At 50.0% G+C, this 27,332-nt stretch overlaps 1 protein-coding gene across 1 annotated transcript in view; it reads left to right on the top strand.

The window, feature by feature from the left end:
* The window catches only part of LOC146799019 (cholesterol 24-hydroxylase-like), a 263,806-nt gene that overhangs the window by 117,142 nt on the left and 119,332 nt on the right, over positions 1-27,332 (top strand). The window contains exons 6-8 of the mRNA XM_085626414.1: positions 3,218-3,356; positions 17,234-17,350; positions 17,449-17,605. Of these exons, the coding sequence (XP_085482540.1) occupies positions 3,218-3,356; positions 17,234-17,350; positions 17,449-17,605 (413 nt within the window). The remainder of the gene's footprint in view (positions 1-3,217; positions 3,357-17,233; positions 17,351-17,448; positions 17,606-27,332) is intronic.

Below are 27,332 nucleotides of genomic sequence, written 5' to 3'. Positions count from 1 at the left end.
AACCCCCCCTAACCCCAATAAACAACCCCTTGAACAATAGTCGAATAACCCCAAACCCCACCCTTCCCTCCCTCCCTCCCCCGACCCCCAACCCCAATGAACCATAGTCCCAGTCGAGTCCCACGAGGGACTAGTCTGTGGTGAGTAACTTAAGTGGACGTCCAGCCACCGTCTCCTCCCCGCTACCCCCTCCACCCCCAGAGCCCCCAAACCTGTATAGTGAAGTAAGCTGTGATGATCTCCCCCTGGAGTGTTCTTACGCCGTCAATGCGACGTCACCAGCGGCAGTGTCTCTGGCCACCTCGAGCACCGCGCCGGCCATGCCGGCCCTGATGGTGGGTGAGTCCGGCCTCTCGGCACGGCCAGAAGTGCTCCGTCCCGTCACCCGCTGCCAGCCGTCTCTAGTAACGCGCCCACGGTGCGGCGTAGCCGTGTCTTCCTCCGTCTCAGGAATGCCCAATACCCCGCAGGTCTCCCGCAGTGAGCGTAGTTGGTGCAAAGTGCCATTCCACCGAAAGATGAGTCGGAAGGGGTGCCCCCAGGCATAGGGCGTGCTGCGCTCCCTCAGAAAGTCCGTGGCAATCCTGAAAGCTTTGCGTTTCTGAAGCGTTATGGCAGATACGTCCTGATACAAAGCCACTGGGTGTCCTCGAAAAGTCAGGGATGGCTTCTTCCTTGCCTCAGCCAAGATGCGCTCTTTGAGTGGAAAGTCCGGTAGAAAGGCCAGAATATCCGGCGGTGGTGCCGACGCGCGTCTCGGCGGTCCCACCCTATGTGCTCTGTCGATCCGGATGGGGAAGTCCGTCGGCTCTCCCAAGATCTCCCTGAACAGGTTCTGTAGGTAGCTGGTCACATCGGACCCCTCGTCCGCGTGTGGAACTCCCCGGACTCGAATGTTGTTCCGCCGGGATCTGTTTTCAAGGTCCTCGTTATGGGCTTGAAGGTCGAGCTGCTGGTCTCGGAGGCGCAGCACCTCCTGCTGCAACTGCTCAATGTCCTCGTCCCTCCTCTGACCAGCACCCTCCATGGAGGCCACCCGCTCTCCCAGGCCATCCACCTCTCTGCGCACCTCTCGCATCTCCCCGGCGACCTCCTGTTTCAGCGTTTGGAAGTCATCCCTAAGGGAGCTGAAGAGTGACTCCATGAAGGCTCTAGTCACCGGCGGCTCTCTCTCGTCCGTCTCCTGCGCACCCCCGGAGGAGCCCGGCGACGGTTGCCCCCTGTCCACCCTCTGGTGGTTCCTGCTGAGCATCTCCGGGAGAGTGCGGTCCCCCTTCTTGCTGCTTCTGCTGCCCGCCATTGGTAGGGGGCGGCCGGCTCCTCCTGTGTCTCAGGTGCTCCACTCGCCCGCCGGCGTCGCCAGACCTCGGGGGCTCGCCCCACGCTCCTTCGGTCACCTGTCCTCCTGCTGTGTCGGTTGGTCGGGCGGCACCAACACACCACCACCAGGGCCCCGCCGAGCCCACACCCCACCTCTCGGGCCCGTTGACGTGACACACCGCAAGAGGGTCTCCTCAGCCTACTCCGCTCTCGGGCCTTCAGCCCCGCTGCTGTTGCCTCTCACCCCTGGGTGGCAGCGCGAGTCCGCGGGGCCTACTTCCTCTCTCTGCAGCCCTTCCCAAGAAACAGCGCCGGCCAGGGGGGGAGGGAAACCGTCCACTCCGAGACTCGCCGGATACACTAGTCCTCCACCCGGCCCCCGGCTACGCAGGTAGCGCCCTCCGCAGGCCCCTGGCCGTTCCTCGTAAGATGCCACGTGTCCTCCCAGGGGCCTAGGTCGCCCGATCCGGGCCCTGTTTCGCTGTTGCAGTCCTCCGGGGCTCACCGGCTACTCCTCAAAGCGAACTGTCCGTCTCTGTGCAATACAGGGGCGACTCTCCCAGGCAGATGCGTGCCGGGCCCTTGGCCAGGCCGCCGGGTGCACCTCGACCTCTTCTCCTGCCACGCTCACCCCTCACGCTCCTCCGCACTCCTCACTGGGCCCTGTACTTCTCTGCTGCTCCTCCGCTGACGTCAGGTGGCTAGCGGGCCACCTGTCGTGTCCCCCGCGGAATCCAGGATCGACTGCCGCACAGGTTATCCCGCCAGAGTACCTCCTCACCGGTGCCTCCGATGCGCGGCTCCGCTGTCGCTCTCCACCTCGTTGTCTGCCCGTAGGCCGCTCCCCCGGCTCCGCGCAGTGCAGTGGCTCCGGGCCCCGGCCTTGGCTCCGCCTCCCGCCGTCCTCAATCGACCTCTCCCCGTGAGGTTCCTTTGGCAGTCCCGTTCCCGGTGACTCCGGCATTCGGGGTTGGTTCTCGCCGGCCCAGCCTCGGGAGTGCTTTGGCTCCGCGCCGTGGTCCGCGTCGGCAGGCTCCGGCTCTCGGCCCCTCCCTGCTGCTCTGTCCCGCGCCTGCCTTCCGCGACCTCCTGTGATATCGTTCGGGGGCCTCGCTGAGTCCCACCGCCGGGTCGCTGGTAGCCCCCTTCTCTCTCCTCGATCTCCCAGCAGATATGGGGGAGATACTGCTAAAAATCTCGGTCCAAGGGCCTGGGGTTTCAGGAGCTCACGGAGAGTGCGACCGCTCACTCCGCCATCTTGGCCACGCCCCCAGCATAGGACTTTAAACCTAATTTGTGCTTTGATTGGTAGCCAGTGCAGTTTGAGAAACTGAACAACATTTTGGAAGGTTCATCAGCACCCGGGCTGCTGCATTCTAAAGAGTCTGTGGTTTGTTTAGTAGGTGCTTTTGCAAGCCTACATATAAGGCATTACAGTAATCTTATTTTGAGATAACTAGGGCTATGATAACAGTTTTTCTTAACTCCATTGGAAGGAAGGGAAGGATTTTCTTCCATATCTTCAGAGTGAGGAAACAGGAGGATCTCATTATAAAAAATAATTTTACTCATAATAAAGATTATGCCAATAGAAAAATGATTATTCACCGCAGCAGAGAAAGCTAAATTAGTATCTACTGCAGTATCATGGATGATGCCATCAGTGGTGTTTTCAATAATGTCATTTGAGATGTCATCAGTGATGTCATCAATGATTATATTCTAGTTTATGATATCTCTGATGGTTTATGTGATTGCAAGAGTTCTGTCTTACAGCTAACGTTTTATCTTGGCAAACATAAAAATACAATGATCATATAAGATAATGGACTTTTTTTACACATTCTTTATCTTAAACAATTATTATGTAGAGATATTAATAAACCATAACTTGCAGCTACCTCATGGGATTGATGGAAACATTCAATGAGAAGGCTGAGGCTCTGATGGAAAAACTAGCAGAAAGTGCTGATGGAAAAAGAGAAGTTCGAATTCTTGACTTGACTAGTCGAGTAACGCTTGATGTGATTGCAAAGGTAAGATCTTCTGCATATGTAAAATGATGTACTATCTGGTTCCAATTTGAAAATGTAGTGTATCCTGAAGAATGAATATCACATGTTTTTCTGCTTGAGTTCACCTTAATAAGACAAGTGTTTGTGTGATCATATATTTTTGGCCAACATTTCAATATTTTTTGAGGAATGTGCTGCAAATATGATACATACATACCAAAAATAGAAAGCAAAATGGTAGAGCAATTTTCAGCATACACAATTTTCTGTATTAGGTCACAAAATCAGTGAAAATAGTGCACAGGGTTCAAAGTGAAAGCCAGCACCGGCACCCTGCGAGAGGAAAAGGAGGAAATCAGAGTCCAGCTTATACTGGGCTGCGCATTGGCCAGACTATGAGAACACACATTGCAGGATCTAGGGTAGTCCATGCAAGACACTTAGACCTTGAGGCCCTCCAAGGAACTGTCGAAAGAACGGGCCTTACACATAGAAGCGGGCCTACACCAGCCCATAAAGAGCGAATAGGTTAACCAAATATCTTGAGCAGCGACCGTGCTCTAAGGAGAAGGAAGCAAAACACTGAGTAGGCCATGCTGACATTGCAGAGGGTAATTTCAGCAGGCAGGAGAGTGTCAGGTGACTTGTAAGAAGTGCTCAAATGAACCACTTTGAATATATATGCAGGTAGTACCAGCCATAATAGAACCATCCAAAGACAGTGGTAAACGTCTATGTGCCTACCATTGGTAAGACTGAGGAGGATGATATAGACATGATATGAGACATGATATGAGAAGGATGACGCAATCTAATTGGTTCATGATGTCAATCAGTTCCAAACAAAGGCCAGATCCACCCCCAAGTACTGGTAGGAGAAATGCATGTGACCGCCATCATCAACTCCTGCATATTCATAAGTGTAATGTCTAGGAAACATACAAGATCATCCCAAAAAGATCAAACCTCTAGCCAACTCAGGTTTGCGCGCTCTTGATGGAATGTTTGCAGTAGACATTACGCCCAGTGAGTGGACTAGCCCTACCAAAGTATATCTAAGAAAAGGAGGAACAGGTATGCTGCTGAACTGCCAAACGATCAAAAATCTGCAACTCATTCATTTTGCTTTCAGCTTACATACAGCTGAGTTGTACTACTTGCTAGTTGAATTCCCTGAACTCTTCCGAGGTATTGGCTGCCTGTAAGGAACGTTGGTGAGCCTGTAGAGTACATCGTCGCTGTCAGAAATCGGACTTCAGATTGGAAGAGGTATGCACCCTGCCCAAGCAAGAACCCAATCCTAGTCAGGGTAAGTAGGATACACAGCAAACACTACAAGATGGTGAACGAAGTGCTGAAAGGGTATTCCTAGACGTGGGTCCCTTGCTCGCTGTGCCACTGAATTCAAGCTAGCCTAGTTGATTACCGGTAATACCCCGAAACCGGTCCGAGCATACTTGTTTCCAGTCCAGGGAGGACCTGGCCTGGCAGTTCGGGCTGGGCTGTTCCCATGAGGATCAGGGTGAAGACTGAATTGCATATGGCTGGGTCAAAACTGGGGGGCATAGTGAGCAAAAAAAACATGAATTAAGGCCAGATCTGTGACTGGGGGTGAATGGTTGAAAAGTTTCGGCACTCAATCCAGCATCTTGTTGTGTTTGCTATGTTCGACCCAAGTGGACAAAGATATGCTCAGATGTGAGGCCCATGCTCGCTTTACCACAGTCCATCATCTGTGTGTCTTTTTATTTCTTGCCCTAAGTGCACTGGGTATGCCCAGACATGGCTAACTGGCTCACTATGCCACTGGATTCAAGCTAACCTGGCTGATGAGGGGTGATGCCGCCAAACCAGTCCCAGGATGCTTGTTTCCTGTCCAGGGAGGGCTTGGCCTGACAGTTCGGGCTGGACTGTTCTCATGAGGAACAGGGTCAAGACTGATTTGCATATGGCTGGGTCCAAATTGGGGTGGCATAGTGAGCAAAAGAATGATGGATTAAACCCAGATCTGTGACTGAGGGTGAGTGGTTGAAAAGTTTCAGCACTCCGTTCATCATCTTGTTGTCTTTGCTAAGTCAGACATACACCATAAATTAACCTGTGCTCACCCTCTGGTAGCTTGGCACAGAGCAGACAAGCTTAACGTAAGAGGCAACATGTAAAGTATTTGTGCAACATTTCAAACAGTAACACAGTGAAAACACCACAAAAAGACTCCACACCAGTTTAGAATAATAGATTCTATTTTTATAAATAAAACACAACCAAAATGACAAAAATACAATAAGTAGAAGTCAAGATATGAATTTTTAAAGAATAAAAGTAAAAAATAGCGCTTGTAAGCAATAAGCGCCTATGGGATTATCTAGAAGCGCTGGACATGGGCAAAGTCAAGTGTTCAGGCTGGCTGTGATGAAGCGCAGGCCGCATACAAGAGCCATGCAAGACGCTCTGAACACAAGTACCTTGATCATGGATGCAACAGTAACATTCAGGGTGCAATCGGACAATGCGTCAGTGAGGATCCCACAGTTGAGGTGATGCGTCGATTTTCTCCATGAAACAATGGCGATGCGCTGGTTCTGATGAAGAAGTGCCGGTTCCGAGATATGTTGTTTCCGAAGCCGATGCGTCGTGTTTCTCCTTGCAGTTGAGGGGATGCATCGATCATCTATCTGCATTGATAGTGACAGTGATGCGGTGGTTCCGATGTGACGGTTCAATGGTGATGAAGTGGTTCCAAGTGCGATGTGCCAGTTTTGTTTCCGCAACATCATTGATGTGTCGATTCTGCTCTCACAGTAGAGGCTGCATCAGTTCTGCTGAAGCAAGCACCTGGATCCCCTTCCAATGGACCAGGCACAGGAGCAGGGTGTAAGACTTTGATATCCCTGAGTCTTTAAACAGGAGGCAAGCCAGTATGCCTGTGGAGTCTCTCTGGGTTCAAGTAAGATGATCCAGTCCTTCCTCAGCAGGGCAGAGGGTAGCAGGCAGCAGGACAGCAGAAAAGCAGTTCTTGCAGAGCAGCAGTCCGGCATAGTGGCAGTTGTTTGTAGCGGCACAGCAGTCCTGCCTCCCGGCAGAGTTCTTCACAGGTCCAGTAGTGTTTGAATTTGTGAGGTCAGAGACCCAGTACTTATACCCAGTTGTGACTTTGAAGTGGAGGTGACTTCAAAGAGGAGCTTTAAAGTGCACCGAGGTTCTCCCTCCCAGCTCCAGCTCCATACTCACTCTATGAGGGTATGCACCCCTTTGTTCAGGGACAGGATACATCCTATTCAGGTGTAAGTAAAAGACACACAAATGATGGACGAAATACGAAACACATCAAATTTTGTGATGTTGCTATGTGCGTCCTAAGTTGCTATGGGTAGGCCCAGATGTGGGTCCCTTGCTTGCTGCACCACTGGATTCAAGCTAGCCTGGCTGATGAGTGGTGATACCCCAAAACCGGTCCCAGGATGCTTGTTTCCGGTCCAGGGAGGACCTGACTTAGAAGTTTGGGTTGGACTGTTCCCATGGGGAGCTGGATCAAAACTGATTTGCATATGGCCAATGGCACTCCTCCGATATGGCGGAGGAGCATCGCCCCCCAAAAAAGGCAGGAAAGGAAAAATAAAACAACACTCATTTTATTTCTCCTTTCCAGTTCTCTTGGGGGCAGGGCTGATGGGGTGACAACACTGAGGGGAGTAGTGTGTGCAGTTCCTTCACGGCAGATGACGGTTTGGCTGGCCGTCTCAGACCGGCCAAACCATCATGCGCAGTGAAGCTCTTTCCAACCCCAGCTGCATTGCTGGAGTTGGAAAGAGCAAGCACAGACTCCAGTCTGTCCTGGAGCGCTAATCGAGAGCACTCATGCCAATCCTGAAGCTGCTCTCATGCAAGAGCAGCTTCAGTATTTGCCGCAGAACAGATTTGGAGTCTGTGCATGAAGAAGAGGATGGAACAGAGGAGATCAAGGCAGGACACGGCCGGCTGAAGGTACATTTCTTTTATTATTATTTGTTTTAATTTCCCCCCTCCCTTCCTGCCCTTTATGCCCCCCTTGCCCTCTCCGCCCACTCCACCACTCGTCGCAAACACCGGCTGCTACTGCCTATGGCTGGGTCCAAACTGGGGCGACATGCCAAGCAAAATAATGATGGATGAAACCCAATCTGTGATTAGGGGTGAGTGTTTGAAAAGCTTCAACACTCCGTCCATCATTTTATTTTGTGCTGTTGCTATGTGTGTCCTAAGTGGATAAGGGTATTCCCAGATGAAGGTCCCTTGCTCGCTGCACCACTGGATTCAAGCTAGCCTGGCTGATGAGGGGTGATACCCTGAAACCAGTCCCAGGATCCTTGTTTCCGGTTCAGGGAAGACCTGGCTTGGAAGTTCAGACCTGTTCACATGGGGGCATTTTCAAGACTGATTTGCATATGACTGGTTCCAAACTGGAGTGACGTGACAAGCAAAATAACGATGGATTAAACAAAGATCTGTTACTGGGGGTGAGTGTTTGAAAAGTTTCAACACTTCGTCCATCATTTTATTTTGTGATATTGCTATGTGTGTCCTAAGTGGTTAAGGCTATGCCCAAACATGGGTCCCTTGCTTGCTGCACCACTGGATTCAAGCTAGCCTGGCTGGTGAGAGGTGATACCCCAAACTGGGTCCTAGGATTCATGTTTCCGGTTCAGGGAAGACCTGGCTTGGCAGTTCAGGCTGGCCTGTTCACATGGGGAGCATTTTCAAGACTGATATGCATATGACTGGTTCCAAACTGGAGTGACGTGACAAGCAAAATAACGATGGATTAAACAAACATCTGTTACTGGGGGTGAGTGTTTGAAAAGTTTCAACACTTCGTCAAATATTTTATTTTGTAATGTTGCTATATGCTCCCTAAGGGGCTACCGGTACGCCCAGACGTGGGTCCCTTGCTTGCTGCATCACTGGATTCAAGCTAGCCTGGCTGATGAGTGGTGATACCACAAAACTGGTCCCAGGGTCCTTGCTTCCGGTCCAGGGAGGATGTGGCTTGGCAGTTCAGGTTGGACTGTACCCATGGGGAGCAGGGTCAAGACTGATTTGCATATGGCTTAGTCCAAACTGGGGTGACGTGGCAAGCAAAATAACGATAGATTAATCAAAGATCTGTTACTGGAGGTGAGTGTTTGAAAAGTTTCAACACTTCGTCCATCATTTTATTTTGTGATGTTGCTATGTGTGTCCTAAGTGGCTAAGGCTATGCCCAGACATGGGTCCCTTGCTTGCTGCACCACTAGATTCAAGCTAGCCTGGCTGATGAGAGGTGATACTCCAAAACGGGTCCCAGGATTCATGTTTCCGGTTCAGGGAGGACCTGTCTTGGCAGTGAAGGCTGGACTGCTCCCATGCGGAACAGGGTCAAGACAGGATTTGCATATGGCTGGATCCAAACTAGGGTGATGTGGTGAGAAAAATAACCCTGTGCCTAATGGGAACAGTCCAGACCAAACTGCCCAGCCAGGTCCTCCCTGGACCAGAAACAAGCATCCTGGGACTGGTTTCTGGGTATTACCTTTCATCAGCCAGGCTAGCTTGAATCCAGTGGCACAGTGAGCAAGGGACCCACGTCTGGGCATACCCATCCCACTTGGGGTAAAAAGTGCTATGCAAACAAATGATGGACAGACTGCTGAACAAATCATACATTCCCCCCAGTCAAGAGATCTGGGTTGAATCCATCGTTCTTTTGCTCACCATGCCACCCCAGTTTAGACCCAGCCATATGCAAATCAGTCTTGACCCCGTGCCTCATGGGAACAGTCCATGCTGAACTGCCAAGCCAAGTCCTCTCTGAACCAGAAACAAGCATCCTAGGACCGGTTTCTGGTTATTACCCTTCATCAGCCAGGCTAGCTTGAATCCAGTGGCACAGTGAGAAAGGGACTTTACAGCTTTCTAAAAGTGGTATTTTTAAATGGGTAATGATAAATTTGACTTTACCAGTTAAGGGGATTAATCATTACCATTCCAGCTATATGAAACATGACAGATCTACTCCTTCTCAATCAGGAATTACAGCTTATAAAGTGTAATAAGGAATTCCCAATGTAAACCTATGAGGGGGTAGGCTTTACAGTAGGGAAAAACGAATGTGGGTATTTTTCACTTCCAAGACATGCAAAACCTAAAAGTACATGCCCTACCTTTTAATTACACAGCACCCTGCCCCATAGGATACCTAGGGCCTACCTTAGGGGTGACATATATGTAATTAAAGGGGAGTTTAAGGCTTGGCAAGGGGTTTTAAATGCCAAGTCAACACTGTAGTGTTAACTGCCCACACAGGCCCTGCAGTGGCAAGCCTGAAACATGTTTAAAGGGCTACTTGAGTGGGTGGCACAATCAGTGCTGCAGACCGACGTTTAGCTTTTAATTTACAGGCCCTGGGCACTTGTAGTGCACTTTACGTGGGGCTGATAAGTAAATTAAATGTGCCAATTGGGTATGAGCCAATGTTATCATGTTTAGAAGAGAGAGCACATTCACTTTAGCACTGGTTAGCAGTGGTAAAGCTCAGAGTCTTAAAACCAATAATAACAAGGCCAGAAAAAGAGGAGGAGGAAGGTAAATAGTTTGGGGTGACCATTTAGAGAGGGCCATTTTCCAACACAACCCCCCCCGCCCCAGCCTAGAGCCAGAGTAGACTAGTCAATACTTTGATGGACTTCCCTGCTAAGGGCGATAGAACATGGAGAATGACCCACTAATGCAGGGACACTGGCAAGTATTGTGACTCTATGAACCCAGTGGGATCCCTCTAGCTATACTCTCGGGCCACATTTACTACTACAATCTATACTTAAATGTGTAGAGACTCCTCAGTCAGGATGGGGCATATATAGGTAGAGGCAAAACATACACTTTGTAGTGCGTTTTATACTACTACAAAATATACTACAAAGTGCAGTTTGTGAATCAAGCCCCTATACTTTAAAGAACTCATGGCAGGACGTATAAATCATTAATTAATAAGAAAATAGAACATGACATTGAATTTTTAATGGAAAGTTCAAGGAGGTATGTCATTGGTGACTGGCTCAAAATAACATGTTTCAAACAAATATTCTGTAAGTTTCATATCTGTCTAAGTCATTTACATAACGATTTCTTCCATTAATGACCCACTCTAGCCCAAATGTGTGATATTTCCTCTTTTTGCTAACAACAATGTAAATTGAACTCCTTTGCTTAGATGACATCTGGCATTGCTGAATGTTTTCTTCCCAAGTCCCTATTCGAATCCCATGCAATACTGGACTCCACCGGGTCAGTCCAATTTATTGATTATTTTTATTTCTGTTTTTATGCCTCCCGTAAATGGTTCAGCTATAGCACTGCAACAGAACCTCTACACATGATCCTATCTACAAGTGATGATAGCATCTGTGACACTACAGGAGAGTTATCTCCATAACCCTACGTGTCTAATGCTGCCCTATGTATTGTATTGTATTAAAGGAACCGTGTAGGAGGTAGTGAGTATATTTCTAGATTCATTTTGGGTAGGTATTAACTGATTCCCGAATACAGGTCACTCATATTCATCTACAGCTATTGTGTATCCATCTGGAGATATCCATATCTGTCAGGGTCTCAGAAACTGTGGCAACACTCACAAAGGTGGGGTATATGAAGTTGTAACCTTAAGTTATTTACTGAGCCTGACTGTTAAACTTGGCTTTTTCAGTGGGTTTACCCCCAGACTTTTTGCATTTTGGCCTCCTGTTTCAGACCCAGTTTTTGTTGGTTTTAGGACTCTGGGCACTTTACCACTGCTAATCAGTAATAAATTGCATATGCTCTCCAAGTAAATTTTGTTATGATTGGGTTTCCATGATTGGCTTATTTGATTTACAAACTAAGTCCATAGTACTGTGCACTGTGTGTGCCCAGGGCCTGTAAATCAAGTGTTACTAATGGGCCTGCAGCACTGATTGTGCCACCCACAAAAGGAGCCTTTCAAAGGGTTTGCAGACCTGCCATTGCAGTGTCTGCATGCAGTGTTTAACTGCCAATTCGACCTGGCACGTACACCCACTTGCTAGGCCATAACTGTCCCTTTTCTCACATTTAACACCCCTAAGGTAGGCCAAAGGTACCCCTGTGGCAGGGTGCAGCGTGGGAGAAAGGCAGGCCATGTACTGGTGATTAATACATGTCCTTATAGTGAAATACTGTACATTTCGTTTTTCACTATTGCAAGGCTATCTGTCCCATAGGCTGACATGGGAGTTGCTGTCACTCTTGCTACTTGACTTACTTGGTTGAAGTCGAGGACGATAGCCAGCATCCACGGGAGCGAAGAATAGGGTTACCCCTCTAGTAGTGAGTGTGAAAACAGTGCAAGTGGAGGAGCGCGTAACAGTTGCTTTGTGACGTCTTACAAGCATAACTTTCCATTGGGACAAGATAGAGAAATGAACTCAGAATTTAAAGATTTGTCTTTTAGTAAAGATGATTTTTATATTTTTATATTAAGTGTTTGAAAATGCCACTTTTAGAAAGTCAAGCAACTAGGAGGGGTTTGGCCCGTAATCAGTAAGGCTAGGCCTATTTAATATCCAATAACAACACACATGCTAGTACTGATAACTCTTCACATTCTTACTTCCTGATCACACCACACACTTGATATGACCAAAATAAATTACGTTATTTTTATGTTTTTTGACCTTTGATATTGAATTTTAAAAAAAATTATCTTTTCAAAAGTTAAGACAATCTTTTTGTTCTCAACGTTGTACACCATAAAGACACAAAAACACGAAAACATGAAAAACTATATTATGAATCTCCAAAACACCTAAAGTCATTTACAATACAAACATATATGACAAAAAATACATGTAAAGAAGGTTCTTTGAAGAGCTCTGGTTCTGTGATATTTACAAAACAGTAAAGAAGCAACAGAAAAAACTAAATTAAACTGACAAACTGCCCTGCGAAACTACTCAAGAAGCATGAGCAACAATCAAACAGTGTTCCAATGCGACTCAAACCATATTATCATTCATATTTGCTTGATTTCCTTATAATGAGCCACCTTGGTATAGATCTATAATGCCACACTTGTTTGAAGATATCAACTTGTTGCTCATGCTTCTTGAGTAGTTTAGCAGGGCAGTTTGTCAGTTTAATTTCGTTTTTTCTGTTGCTTCTGTTTTTTAAATATTGCAGAACCAGAGCTGTTCAAAAAACTTCTTTACATGTATTTTTTGACTTATATGTTTGCAGTGTCAATGACTTTAGGTGTTTTGGAGATTCGTAATATATTTTTTCATGTTTTTGTGTCTTCATGGTGTACAGCGTTGAGAACAAAAAGATTGTCTTAACTTTTGAAAAGATAAAAATGTTTTGAAAATTCAATATCAAAGGTCAAAAAACAAAAAAAAACCCTGTCTGGGTTAAGAGTGACAGTAGCAGAGGATGTTCATTCACACTAGACAGACCCAGGAGGGGGCGGGGGGATTTGAGGTGTGTCCTGCATTTCCTGGGTGACTCATAGCCATGCGGATTAGACCTGGATGCATTTAGAGTAGTGGGAGGAGTTGTTGCTTGCACCTGAATGGACTGTGGCTGACTCTCACAAAGCAGTTTCGACCTCCTGTAGTGAACCTGGCCTGAGCCAGGCTGAACTCGTTTATGTATGCCAGAGGAGATTTGTTTGTACCAACTTCAAAGGAAAATGTGGTATAAATTTTGGGTCCCTGACCCCAGAACTTTAGATTACTGCTGGACTAAGGAACCTGTCAGGAAGAAGAGCTGGAATAGCTGCCAGGAGCAGTACGACCCCTTTGCTGTTGTTATTTTGTTTGGTTGGCCTGCAGTTGCTACTTCTGTCTTTGGCAGGGAAAGGAAGAGACTGTTCTTTCTGTATACTAAATATCCCCAAGAGCTTGCCTCCTGTTGGAAGTCTCATGGAAATCGAAGACTTCAACATCTTCTGGGTACTGGCTTCTGGAACTGGATGTTTCAGCTGTCACAGAGGAAAAAGGAAACCCGACGCCGTCAACGATGCCGATGCCGGTTCCGTGACCTGAAGGCACCACAGAGGACACCACCGCACTTCACATCGCAACAATGGTCTCACCGACGACACCGTCCGATTCTGCCACTGAGCCGCTACTTGCACCGTGACCTGTAGGCATCGCACTCCGCACCGCCTTGCACCAAACCGCTGCCCTGATCTTCTTGATAACAACGCAATGCCGTCACCAATGTGGCTGCCTACACCGTGACCTGTGGAGTCTACTCGTGGAGAACAGGGAGCACCGTCCCGCTTCACACTGCAGCCCTGGTCTCACCGCCACCACTGATCCAAGCTGACATCAACGCCGCTGCCAGCACTGTGGTTTGTAAGCACCGCTCATAAATTACACGACGCACCGCCCTGTCCCACACCGCATCAATAATAAGGGGGTTTGCTCTAATACTCCACCCGCACCTGGGCAATCAAACAGCAGAAAAGAACAAGATATGGTGCGGCGGAATTGATCCACCAACACTGGTTGTTTATGTACCTGAAGGAAACCTTAATTAGTCCCTCAATGGAGAAATATTCTCTTCAACAACATTTAATTATTTAGAAAGCACTTACACTGGTCTGTTATCCAGATGTTTATCTCTACGCACATATTTGCTTATACATTTACATATACAAATAAACAATAAGTGTACAAAAACATAATAAAAAAAAAATGAATACGAAGAATTGTACACACAATTATATACAAATAGACTTAACAAACATAAACAATTTATCTTCACACAAAGAATCCTGGTTGCCCTAATTTAAATAGGAATTCGATAAACAATTTTAAGAGCAATTACAATTCACAACCTATATCGTCAAGAATACCCTTATGCCAACACCTAACGGGGTAATAATAAGTCTTAACCCCTTTCTTATATTAAAAGCTGTGGTCTATTTCTTTTTTATATAAGAGTCGAAGTTGGGAGGGCTTCTTATATCTATCAAGTCGACGCGTTTCAGCCCGTTTCTTCAGGGCCTCATCAGGACTATGGGCTTTAAGGAAACCTAAAACACAAATTAGTATGATCCTTTACATTTACATATACACATATACACAGATATATACAAGTAATATACAAGTTTGTTTCTCGTAGGAGATTTCCCACACCATTTGGAAAGTCTCTATCGCATTTATATATATAGCACCAAATCTGTGGTCAACAGATGAGCATAAGGCGGTATAGACACCTATTTATCAACTCTATCCTCCGGATGAAAATACACCGCTAAAGTGATATAGAAGAAAAGCATAAAGTGTCATCAGAACAACTACTAAAATCAAACAAGAAAAATCGAGGAATAATGTGAAAGATGGGCAAAGAGTAGCCCACAAACTAATTCTTCCCCACCGAACGTGTAATGATAAAACTCACTAATCCTGTGAGAGAAGAGCCAATATATAAAGACAAAGAACTTAACAGGGCTTCTGACCTCTGCGGAGCGCTGATGGTGCTACATCTATCTGGATGCAATCGACTCTAAAATGCTGAACCAGGTGATGAAGGGTCACTTTGTATGGAATGACTCTTAAAAACATATGAGGCATATTTGTCAACGTCTTATTAAGACGACTATATATCCGTTATAGTGCACCTCTACAATACAAAGAAAGTACATACCTTTAAATGCGCGATGTAGTCTCTCGCCTTTCCAGTGACACAATCACAGAATACAGCTCGCAATCAGTTCTAAGGCGCTGAACCAGGGAATGAAGGGCCAATTTGTTAGGAATGGTTCTAAAATACATGAGACAGACTCGTCAGTGTCTTTTAAAAGACGTCTATATCTCAATTGCAATGCAACTATAAATTACGAGGCCCCGAAGCAGCACACAAAAAAGGTACATACTTTTAAATGGACGTGGTAGTCTCTTGCCTATCCTTGGCCCACGGATGCCAGTACCTTTGACTCCAGTTCGTCAACCCACGCCGCTGTCTACACCGCAAGCAGTGGGCCCCGCACACTGCTTTGCCCCGTCTCGCACCGCAGTCTTGGGTCTACCGACGACATTGCTTCAGCAATGACGAAGCTGCTGCCTACACCATGACCTGGCAGCACTGCAACGAGTACCTCCCCGCTTCACACCACAGCCCTGGTCTCACCAACGCAGCTGGATGGCCCTCACGTGCTGCTACCTGCACCGTGACCTGAAGGCACCACACGTCACACCGATCTGTTTCACACTGCAGGTCTGACGCCTGCTGACGCAGGCACTACTGACTTCAAACTCAAGGAGTTTGACCTGCAACGTGTGTGACTACAAGGTCCTGACGACTCCTGCACCGACTCCTGGGACTGACACCGCTCCTCCAGAGCTCACCCTAAGGTCCAACGCCCTGCATCTCCAAAGGTACTCTTATACGGGTTTCTCTGACACCGTAGCTGGCCCGCGATGCCGCGCTCAGCCAGAACTGTTGGATTTGATTGCTCACGACATTGTGATAGCCCTGGACGTTGCTTTTGACTTCAAGGAACTGTTTTTAAAGTCTATATTTGCTTTATTGGTATTTTGGATTACTGTATGTTGGATTTTTTTGTTGTATTGGCCTTGTTTTACACAGATAAATATTGGATTTGTTTCTATAACTGATGTGGTGTCCTTTTGTAGTGTTTTCACTGTAGTCCTGTTTGTTATGCGCAAATGCTTTACACATTGCCTCTGAGCAGTAGTGGCTCCTCCGCTAAGGTGGAGGAGAGTCGCCCTACTGCTTATAAGTAGTGTGACTAAAGGAAAATAAATGTTAATAACTGAATGTTATTATCATTTTATTTGTTCCAGCTGCTTTGCGAGTGGGCAGGCCAGCGGGGCTGCTCTGCTCTTAGAGCAGGGCAGGGGATGAGTGGTGGGCACACTGAAGTGTGCATGATGCTTTGGCCGGCCCCCTGGGGCCGGCCAAACAGTCAAGCACACTTCCCATGTTTTCCATCCAGGCTGCATTACAACCTGGGTGGACAACATGCCCATGCCCCCAGTCAATATCTGGTCGCCGAACAATGGCGCTCAGACCAATCACAACGCTGCATTACAGCGTTGTGATTGTTCAGGGAAGCCTGAGTGCTTACCAATCACAACGGGAGCCTGGGTGTGATTCCTGGTTCCTGTTCCGATGCGGAGGAGAGACGGTGTAGAGACGTGGGACACAGCGATAAGGTAAGTGTTTCTTTATTTGTATTTTTTTACATTCCCCTTTCTCCTCACCCGCTCCCCACGCCCCTGCCTGGATCCATGCCTGCCACCGCTGCCTCTGAGAAAATCCTGACTGCTCATGCCAAGCTTCCAAGGGGGTGAGCAGGGGTTATTTTAGACATGTAATCCCCTTATCCTGACTAGAGTGGTGGATCCTGCCTGGCTTAGGTGCATACCCTAGCCAACCAGAAAACCCATTTCTAACACTGAACCACTGACAAATCACCATCTGGAGCAAGTTATTCTTAATTTTTTGGGGGACAACCAGACCACCACTTGAGAAGGGGTGTAGTTACCAGAGAAGGTAACAGAGACCCTGTAAGATCAGTCTGGTGAGCAGCTATATGGAAAACGCAAGAATGTGCATAAGTCATTTTACACAAAGTTTTACTATGGAAAAGTTGCATGTGACTGCAGATTTTGAGCCTGAGTTTATGTCTTTTAATTTTTGGACTAGCATCTGTGAATGCAAAGTAATACGGTAGTTTATGTTGGATAGATTCCATAGCCTAGGACACTAAAACTAATAACTACAAAAAGTATAATAGATTGGTTCAGTGTAAGATCATAGGAGAAAAAGGTAAACTTTCAATGCTAAAAAATAAATCCCCCTCCTAATAACTTATACTGTTTTACCCTTAGGTGGCATTTGGAATGGAACTAAACTCACTCCAGGATGACCAGACTCCATTTCCACGAGCAATCTCCATGGTCTTGAAAGGGATAAACGAACAAGAAATGTCCTTGCCATTGTCAAAGGTTTGTGGAGACAATATTGCTTCTTTCTTTTGCGAAATTTGTCTCTGTGCCAGTGTCTCATAAGTAAATGGACTCTTTTTTATTACGTCGTGTTGAAGTGGTACCCTGGAAACCGCCATCTGGTAAAGGATGTGCGCGAGAGCGTGAGGCTGCTGCGCCGAACAGGAAGAGAATGCATCGAGCGCAGGAAGAAGGCCCTCGAGGATGGGGAGGAGATACCGATGGATATTCTAACACAGATTCTGAAAAGCGAAGGCAAGCTAAACTTCTGTTGTAATGACCTTTAGTTTACAGGGTTAATTATGAAAGATTTCTAAATCAATATAAATGGGACACCAGTCCTGTATGACTTTATCAAATAGGTTTAACTCTACTGCGTAGCTCCCATTAGAGTGCGGTGCATGATAGCAATATACAAATATTCAAATTATATAGTCAAAGCTTGTTTTCTTTTTTGATATGAATAACTGTAACAAACAGCGATCTTAAACGTATGTGTCTGTTTCACCATGTCTGCTGGATGCAAATTCATGTCTTATTTTTACTAAATTGTGTTTTGAATGCATCAGACACAATTAGAAATCATCGCGATCATAAGGAATCTTTCCATTTGCGAGAGCAGGAAAGACAGAGGTAACTGACCTGTGATGGAACTCGCACTGATCCCACTAGGAGGTCCTTCAGAGGAAAACCATTTGTTACGAGTTCAAGCGCCTCATCTTTAAACGATTTTTTTTAATGCAGACTTATATAGCGCGAACTCGACCCGAAGGTATTGGAGCGCTTTACATGAGCACCGGTTACGTTAGACAAGGACAAATTCATTTTTGTGGTAGGCACGAAGAGATTAAGTGATTTGCCCAGAATCACAGGATGTGGACAGGACCCCGAGACTCGAACCTTGGTTTCCCAGCTCCAAAGTCGGCAGTCTAGCCGTCAGACCACACCCTCGACCCACTATTGAACGAATGACGGATTTGTAGAGCGCACAGCAACTTCACAGATTGCTCTGGTGCTGGACCAGCAGAGGTACATCAAAGATAGCCCGTCCTAGTCTGATGCGGAGAGATGGATTTTTAGAGCCTTTCTAAACATTGATTCTTGAGAAGGAGCCCAAAGCGAAGTAGAAGGTTGATTCCACTCCTTCCTGGCAAGGATATGAGTGGCCACCACGCCTCCCCCTGTGGATGCCAGAAGGATGGTAGAGTCGGATCCTGTTGATCAAGTACTGTGGCCCACACTTTTGGAAGGCGTGTTGTATAAAGAAGAGCACCTTAAAAATATATATTTTTTTAACAGGGATCAATTGTCTCAGAGGATAGGCAACGGTTTCCTGTCTGAAAATACTAAGAATGAAGCATGCAGCGGCATTCTCTAGTACCTGAAGTTTTTGTCCATCTGTCTGGAATACCCAAGTACAAAATGCCAACATAGTCCAATCTGGTGTTTATCAAACTTAAAATGTGCTCCTGTGTTTGGTTTTTATAGTGATCAAGATCAATTAATTATAAACAATTATTGTTGTTGTAACTTTGAAAATAGAGGTAACTGGGCAACTGGTGCTTGAGTCAAGTGGGAGTGACCTGGGATCCCCCTCTAGACAGCCTGATTTTGGTGTGTTCCCAACCAGCAGTCAACAGGTCTACAAGTGAATGAGTCACGCCTGCGTGCAGGCAGTCTGTATACTGATACCAGTCTGAGTTCACATCTGCTCCTGCTATTGCACGGCCTATGTGGGGCCTACTTTATACACAACAAAACATTAGTAATCAGTACTTGTAATTATGCTACTGTCCATGTAGGTAGCCCCGGGGAGCCTTCAACGCTCAATAGTTTCACTCATTATTGCTTCCTCCATTCACACCACCACAGCTGGAGGAGTCACACACACGCTCAAGCTGAGGAGATGAAACTCCTGGTACCCCTAGCAGTTCTGCTCATCACCACAGGCTATTTACTACATAGTCAGAATAACAGGTGCATTCTCCCCACACCGGCAGTGCACAAAACCATCACTCTGTCATTGGATGCCCGTTGCTGAATGCCACTGCAATGTAACAGCTTACTTCTCCCACTAATGCCTCACAGGGTACTGCTGCTAGCTGCTACAATGCTTCATTCTGCCACTCAATACCCATGTCCTGGCCTGGGAGAAGGACGCCCCTACAAAAGGGTGATCTGAAATAAATAAGTACAAATGGGGTATAAACTAGTTTCTGTTAGTAATAAGGTAAATGCGAATGGACAAGCTCTCTCCCCACCATTGCAGCTCAAGTGTATTTCAGGCCATTCTACCATAGCAGGACCAGCTACCAGAGATCTGTGTCACCACACCCACCATGCTGCACAATGCCGTAAATGACATCCAACCCTTCAGCATGTTACCAGCCCCATCATCAGTGGTGGCTAGATAGAAGGTGTGGATCACATGGTTTGAAAATGATCTTGCTGTGACAAAAGAGACTGGCCTAGCAACTGAAAGGTCTATTATATTGCATTTGCTGGGTGAAGAGGTACTCCTAATGCTTCTTACCCTTGTTGACAATGGAGATGATGATGATTACACGGCGGCAGTAACTGTGTTAAAACAACAATTCAGTACCAAAGCAAACCCTGACTATGAACGTTTTATTTAAGGCTAATAAAACAAGGATCAAGTGAGTCTATTGATGCTTTCTATACCCACCGGCGTGGGCTTACAAGCATGGGCAGGTTCCCCAGCATCAATGGAGGATTACATTCCCAAGAAATACAAGGCTGTCACTCCTCAGACCTAAGGAAAGAGATATTGAAGATGGCGAATGCCTTAGCTACCTGCTCGCTCTTAGGGGACAGCACATGAACTTGCTAATGTGAGAGCTGCACATATTTGAATCATCACTATCTACCAAAGTGATTAAAACTCATCCAGTTGAGCCAAAGAGGAGGCTCATGCCATCGCTATGAAGTCTCATGAGGAAAAGAATGATAAGCCAAGTGGATACTGCCGTAATCTGCAACACAAAGACCCACAATGGCCCTTTATTTCAGGAGAACAAACTAGCAGACTACTTCCAATCTCTAAACTTCAAACATCCCAAGCTAAAGGAGAGATTTATGAGAACATTCCTCAAGGTTCTTCTCTTTGTTGAACTAGACAATGACCACCTTGAATGGGCCATCTACAAGTTCCTAATGGATTATCGAAACACCCCTCACACCAGTTCCCGAGTCATAGCCAGCTTTAGCTCTGGTGGTGCTCGCTGTGACAATCCTTGTTGGTGCTCCCAATGACCTCCTTCTCCATGGTTTCCCTCACTACCACCCTCCAACAGTGCCCTTCATCTCTCTATAGCCCCTCTCTCATGTGTATTTCAGTTGTTTTATGGTGGTACCCATACCAATGTAGGGTGTCAGAGCACTTTACTTCACACACATATCACACTGAGATAATGAATCATACACAAGAAAATCAATGTATAGGAAATGTTACACAAGACATTGAGGATTAAAAGGTGTAGGAGTTACAGGTCATCCTTACTGGTAGGCATAAAGGGGCCTATTATGATGGAGGTTGGACCGCAACCGACACCTCGTCAGTTGCGGTCCAACTGCCATCTGCTGCTGTGGTCCGACCGGCGCGTTACAATGTGTGCGGTCGGATGCAGCAAGTGGAAGGACCATCCACCACTTTCCAGCGGGCTCCTCAAGGAGCCCGTTGGTGTGTCGGAAACACCTCAAAATCCCTCAATGATGGCAGCTCTGCCATTGGGATTATCATGTCAGTTTCCGACAGCCACTCTATGTTGGCCTTTCCGACATGGAAAGGCTGCTGGAAAGCGACAGGGCCCCCTTGCCCCCCCCTTGTTCTCTGCATCATGGCCGGGGGGACCCTGTGGTGCCCCCTAAACATCCCTTCAAAATGAGGGCCTGCCACACGGAGCAGGGATGTTTAAAAAATAATTTTTTCAATGGAAGATAGTGCTGCAGGCCTCTTCTGCCTGCCGCACAAGCTTCCATTGAAAAATGGATGTTTGCAACAACCCTGTGGGCAGTCGCATCCAAATACTGCAGTCGGAACCGCGCCCAACATTGTAATTAGCCCCCATATGTTAATAGTGCTTGAAACTGAGAAGCATGAACTCTGATTTGAAAAAGTAGCAGCTGATGGTGTTGGAATAATAAGAATGTATTTCTACCCAAACAAACTCTTTTATAGGATAATCAGACTGTGGAAAAAACATAACCTTCTAACCTATACTTTGCAGGTTGCATGCAGATCTCTGATGACAGTTCTAGCTCACTGTGCTATATTAGGATTGTTACTTATGAAATGCAAATAACAAAAGGATTTCTGTGACAAAACCAGTGTTGGAGCCGGCCTCGTGGCGTGGTCCTGTTCCCCCTCGCCAAGCTGCACGAGGTCCCCTGCACCTCGGGGCCCCTCCATTTTGGATTGTACGTGACTCTGCGCGCCAGCCTACGTGACCCCGCTCAACCCGGCCTCGGCCCCAGCAAGCCCCGACATCCAGGCACCACCAACTGGCCAGGGGGTACCACGTGAACACTTCCCCACTCCCGGCGGAGGGCAGCATCGATGGGACCCCCAACCGTCCTCCCACACCTAGGTGCGATCGTCCCACAGTTCTCCTGGGCCTGGCGCCTCTCCCGCTGGGCGCCTGGCCTCTCCCAGCCCGGCCTCTCCGCCCCCCCGGGCGCAAGGGTCCGGACATCAAAGGGCTCCAGACCTATATCTGGAGCGACCCTGCAACAGGACAGCAGTTGTATCCCGGAGTCGAGAGCCCTGCTGATTGAATCGCAGCCGACCCAACGGAGAAGAACTCTTGCTTGAAACTCTACCACGAGCCCTGCTGACTGCGTCGCGGCTCCACCTTATTGGGGTCACAAAGCCTCACGGAACATCGGAGCCCTGCTGACGCTGTCGCGGCCCAACCTCGCTGAACCCTCCCTCGGAGCCCTGCTGACGTCGTCGCGGCTCGAGCGGAACCAAGACACCGTAAGAGCCCTGCTGACCTGGTCGCGGCTCGACCTCCACGGACTGAACACCAGAGCCCTGCTGACGCCGTCGCGGCTCGACCCCTCCGAGATCCGGAGGCCCTCCAGCGTGGGGATAAGAACTGGGCCCCAGGTACCCTCGTACCCAGCTGCTGCTAAAGACTGTCCCGCTACCCCGTCCCTACCAAAGACTTTGAGACTCTTGTGGATCCCTCGATCCCCCCCCTTGTAAATATTGATAATCGTAACTTCATAAGTACTGATAAAGAACTGCTCGTCTTGCTGAATCCCCTTGAGTCCTGTGTGGTGGTGTTACTGTGCTAGTACGTTATAGGAGAAGGACCTCTCCCCGGAGGCTTCTCAGCAGCGCTCGGCTACTTCGTGCAGTGTGGGGGCTCCTCTGGGTGGTCTCTCCGACCCCCCGAGGCCCGCCTTCCAACATTTGGTGGCCAGCGACGGGATCCGAGCCGAACGCAGTTCGTACAAGCAAGTAACCCACTCGCTATCCATCCAGACGAACAGAGACCATGAGCAACCAGGAAACCACCGCGACCATGGAGTTCCAACCAGAACGGTTGGAAGAGTATACTCACAAAGAGTTAAAACAGTTCTGCAAAGACAAGGGCATTGCAACCACCGGCCTAGGTACCAAGGAAGAGATGCAGAAAGCCCTGAGAACCTGGATAGAGTCCGAGGCGGACCCCTCCCAGAACGAAGGGCCCCTGCCCCTAAATGCAGCCACACCACCCGCACCGACCCCGGCAAACGGAGGGAGAGACAGCCTGGGAACCGGCCTCTCCGTGGAGGAAATACAAGAGCGGGAGAAGGTCCGGACCCACGAACTAGAGCTTGCACGACTCCGGCTGGACGGCGAACTCCGGCTGGCCGAAAAGAAAATGGCCCTAGAACAGATACGGCTGCAGGAAGAGATAGAGGAGAAAAAGCGGCATTGAGAATTGGAAGAAAAAAGGTTGACCCTTGAACACGAGCGGGGCCTCAAAGAACTCGAACTCAAGGCCCAGAAGGGGGAGACCGGCACCCCCAGTAATAGAGGCGCTCCACCCCCCGCCAAAGCCAAGGTGCATATCCCCAAAGATGTCGTCAAAGAATACTATAAAAACGACGACATCCAGCAGTGGTTCAAGGCGTACGAGGTGGCCATGACCTCCCATCGGGTGCCCCGGAAGGATTGGGGTGCTGGCCTGTGGGGGCGGTTCCTTAGCGAGGGCCGAGACACCCTGCTCCAGCTACCAGAAGAGGTGGTGACCTCCTACGACCATATGAAGGAGGCCCTGCTCACCCGCTACGGACTAACCGCGGAAATGTACCGCCAGCGTTTCAGAGACTGCAAAAAAATCCCCGGTACCACGTGGGTAGAATATGTGGACTTCTTCAGCAGGGCCCTAGAAGGATGGATCAAGGGTAGCAAGGTCACCACCTACGGGCAGCTGGTCGACCTCATTATTTGGGAACACCTCTCCAACAACTGCTTCGTGGAGCTAAGACAACACCTCCTCGACAGCAAGCTGACCGAACCGCGGAAGCTCGCCGCCGAGGCCGATCGATGGGTCAACACCCGAGTCCCCCGGAACTCGATGGGGGAGTACCAGAGAAACACCACCGGACCTCCCCGCCAGCGCGGCGGAGGAGGAGGGTCGACCCGGAATCGGGACATCCCCGCCGGGCCACCCCGAAGTCCGCCTCGAGGGCCGCCTCAGCAACACCTCTCCCCGAGCCTGGCCCGAAGAGGGACGGCTCCAGCCCGGACCGGACCCCGGCCCTCGATAACCTGCTACGGCTGCCAACAAACCGGACACTATGCCAGCGACCCGGCCTGCCCCATGAACCGAAGAAGCGGGGCCGGCGGGCCCCCGCCCCGAGAGCTGGCGGCTGCCGCCCTGGGGGAAGGGGAGGAAGAGGAAGAACCCCTCGACAGAGGAACCACTCAGTGGGAACCGGCGGCCATGTCCCTGGTCTGCCTGGGCAGCCGAGAAATGGTGCCCCGAGCACCCATCCCGAGCAACACCCAGAAGTAGCAGCAGTGGGTCACTATCAATGGACAATGGGCCGAGGCCCTCCGTGACACCGGAGCCAGTGTCACCGCTGTCCGCTGCCACCTGGTGACCCCCGAACAGATCCTGCCCAATGTACTATGCCCCGTCCGGACGGCCGACAACAGCGAAAGCATGTGCCAGATGGCCCAGGTCCCCTTCGAATGGGGAGGGGTGACGGGCCTACTAAAGGTGACTGTCCGCGACGACGCCCCGGTGGACTGCCTCCTGGGGAATGACCTAGAGAGTTCTCCCTGGGCTCAGGTGGAGCGGCGAGAGCACCTCCGAATGTTGGGGCTACCCGAATGGGCCTGCGCCACTACCCGGTCCATGGCCACCCAGGCCCCACGCTCGCCCATAGCATCTGACCCCACCAGGCCCGAGGGGCCCGCGCCACCACCCGCCTCCAGCGAGGGAGAAGCGGACGCTGATACCGGATCCACCGAACCCTCCCCAGATGAAATCGCCTCTCTCGAAACGCTCCCAGCGCTTGCCCAATGGCGCCACGACGGGGGTCCCACCCGAGAGCAGTTCCAGCAGGAACAGGAGACCTGCCCCTCCCTCGAAGAGGTCCGACAGCAGGCGTCCTCGCAGGCCAACGGTGACCAGACCGGAACGCACTGGGTCTATTGGGCAGAGGGCCTACTGTACAGCGAACAGAAGATTGTGGAACTGGGGGCCAGTCGCGTGCTGGTGGTCCCCCTCCGATTCCGGGAGTTCCTCCTTAACCTAGCGCATGATGTGCGCCTCGCCGGGCACCTGGGGCAGAACAAAACCTACAGCCGCATGGTGACCCACTTCTACTGGCCCCGGATGCGGAGAGACGTGGACAACCACTGCCGGTCCTGCCCGACCTGCCAAGCCAGCGGGAAGGCGGGGGGGCGGGTCAAAGCCCCCCTCCAGCCCTTTCCAACGGTCAACACCCCGTTTGAACGGGTCGGGATAGACATTGTAGGGCCCCTGGACCCCCGGACCGCCCTGGGTCACCGCTTCATCCTGGTCCTCGTGGACCACGCAACCAGGTACCCTGAGGCTATCCCGCTTCGGACTGTGACGGCCCCCGTGGTGGGCCGTGCCCTAATGGGGATCTTCTCGAGAGTGGGATTCCCCCGAGAAGTGGTGAGCGACCGGGGTACGAACTTCATCTCTAAATACATGCGGTCCCTGTGGCAGCAGTGCGGGGTCACGTACAAATTCACCACCCCATACCACCCTCAGGGGAACGGACTGGTCGAGCGGTTCAACAGGACCTTAAAGGGAATGATCCAGGGCCTGGAAGAGCCCCTAAGGCGGAGATGGGATGTCCTGCTGCCGTGCCTCCTGTTTGCCTATCGGGAGGTCCCGCAGAAGTCCCTGGGGTTCAGCCCTTTCGAACTGTTGTATGGGCATCCGGTCTGCGGACCCCTCAGCCTGGTCAAGGAGGGCTGGGAGATGAAGCCCCAAGATGCCCCTCCCGACGTCTACCGATACCTCCTGACCCTACGAAACCAGACCCGCAGGTTCCGAGCCCTGGCCGAAGCCAACCTCGAGGCCAGCCAGGAGGACATGAAGCGGTGGTATGATCGGAACGCCTCTACCATTGAGTTTGAGCCAGGCCAGCAAGTCTGGGTCATGGCCCCGGTTGACCCCTGCACCCTCCAGGACAAATGGACTGGGCCCTTCAAAGTGGTGGAGAAGAAGAGCCCCGTCACCTACCTAATCGGCCTAGAGTCCCCCCGGAACCCCCTCCGGGTCCTACATGCTAACCGGCTCAAACCCCACTTTGCCCGGACCGAACTGAGCCTGCTACTGGCAACCGACGACGGGGCGAAGACGACTCCGAGCCCCTACCCGACCTCCTGCGGATCAGCGACCACGATGGGTCCATCGAAGGCGCCCATCTCGCCTCCTCCCTGACCCCGGAACAGCGCCACGACTGTCAGCAGCTGTTGCAGCCCTTTGCAGCCCTCTTCTCCCTCACTCCGAGGGGGGCCCCATGGTGCGTCCACGACGTCGACACTGGGGACAGTCCCCCCGTGCGACACCGAGCCTACAGAGTACCCGACCGGGTGCGGGCCTGCATCCAGGGCGAGGTGGCAAAGATGCTGGCCCTCGGGGTCATCGAGCCCTCCGACAGCCCGTGCGCCAGTCCCGTTGTCCTGGTACCGAAGGCCGCCGCCCCAGGCAATCCCCCGGAGCTACGATTTTGTGTGGACTACCGGGGTCTGAATGCTGTTACCAAGACCGATGCCCATCCCCTTCCCCGGGCCGACGAGCTCATCGACCGTTTAGGAGCAGCCTGCTACCTGAGTACTTTTGACCTCACCGCCGGGTACTGGCAGATCCAGCTCACCCCCGGCGCCCGAGAGAGATCCGCTTTCTCCACCCTGATGGGCACTACCACTTTCGGGTGATGCCCTTCGGCATGAAGAACGCCCCGGCCACCTTCCAGAGACTGGTGAACAAGGTTCTGGCCGGGCTAGAGGCCTTCAGCGCGGCTTATTTGGATGACATTGCCGTGTACAGCAACCACTGGGCTGAGCACCTGGGGCACCTCAAGGCAGTCCTGGCCGCCCTCCAAAGGGCCGGGCTCACGATCAAGGCCAGCAAGTGCCAGATAGGTCAAGGATCGGTGACCTATCTGGGCCATCAGGTGGGGAGCGGTCAGGTGGCTCCCCTCCAACCAAAAGTTGATGCCATCCAGGCCTGGGAACCCCCCACCACCCAGACAGCTGTCCGGGCCTTCCTGGGCCTCACCGGGTACTACCGGCGATTCATCAAAGACTATGGGAGCATTGTTGGCCCCCTCACAGAGCTCACGTCCAAAAAGCAGCCCAAGAAGGTGCACTGGACACCCCGCTGCCAGTCGGCCTTCGAGACTCTCAAGACGGCGATGTGCACTGCCCCCGTGCTACAGGCCCCTGACTACAGCAAGGAGTTCGTTGTGCAGACGGACG

This window comes from Triturus cristatus, chromosome 9 (genome assembly GCF_964204655.1).
Source record: "Triturus cristatus chromosome 9, aTriCri1.1, whole genome shotgun sequence".
Lineage (NCBI taxonomy): Eukaryota > Metazoa > Chordata > Amphibia > Caudata > Salamandridae > Triturus > Triturus cristatus.
Note: the sequence above shows the minus strand (reverse complement) of the source record. Positions and strands in the feature narration are given on the sequence as shown.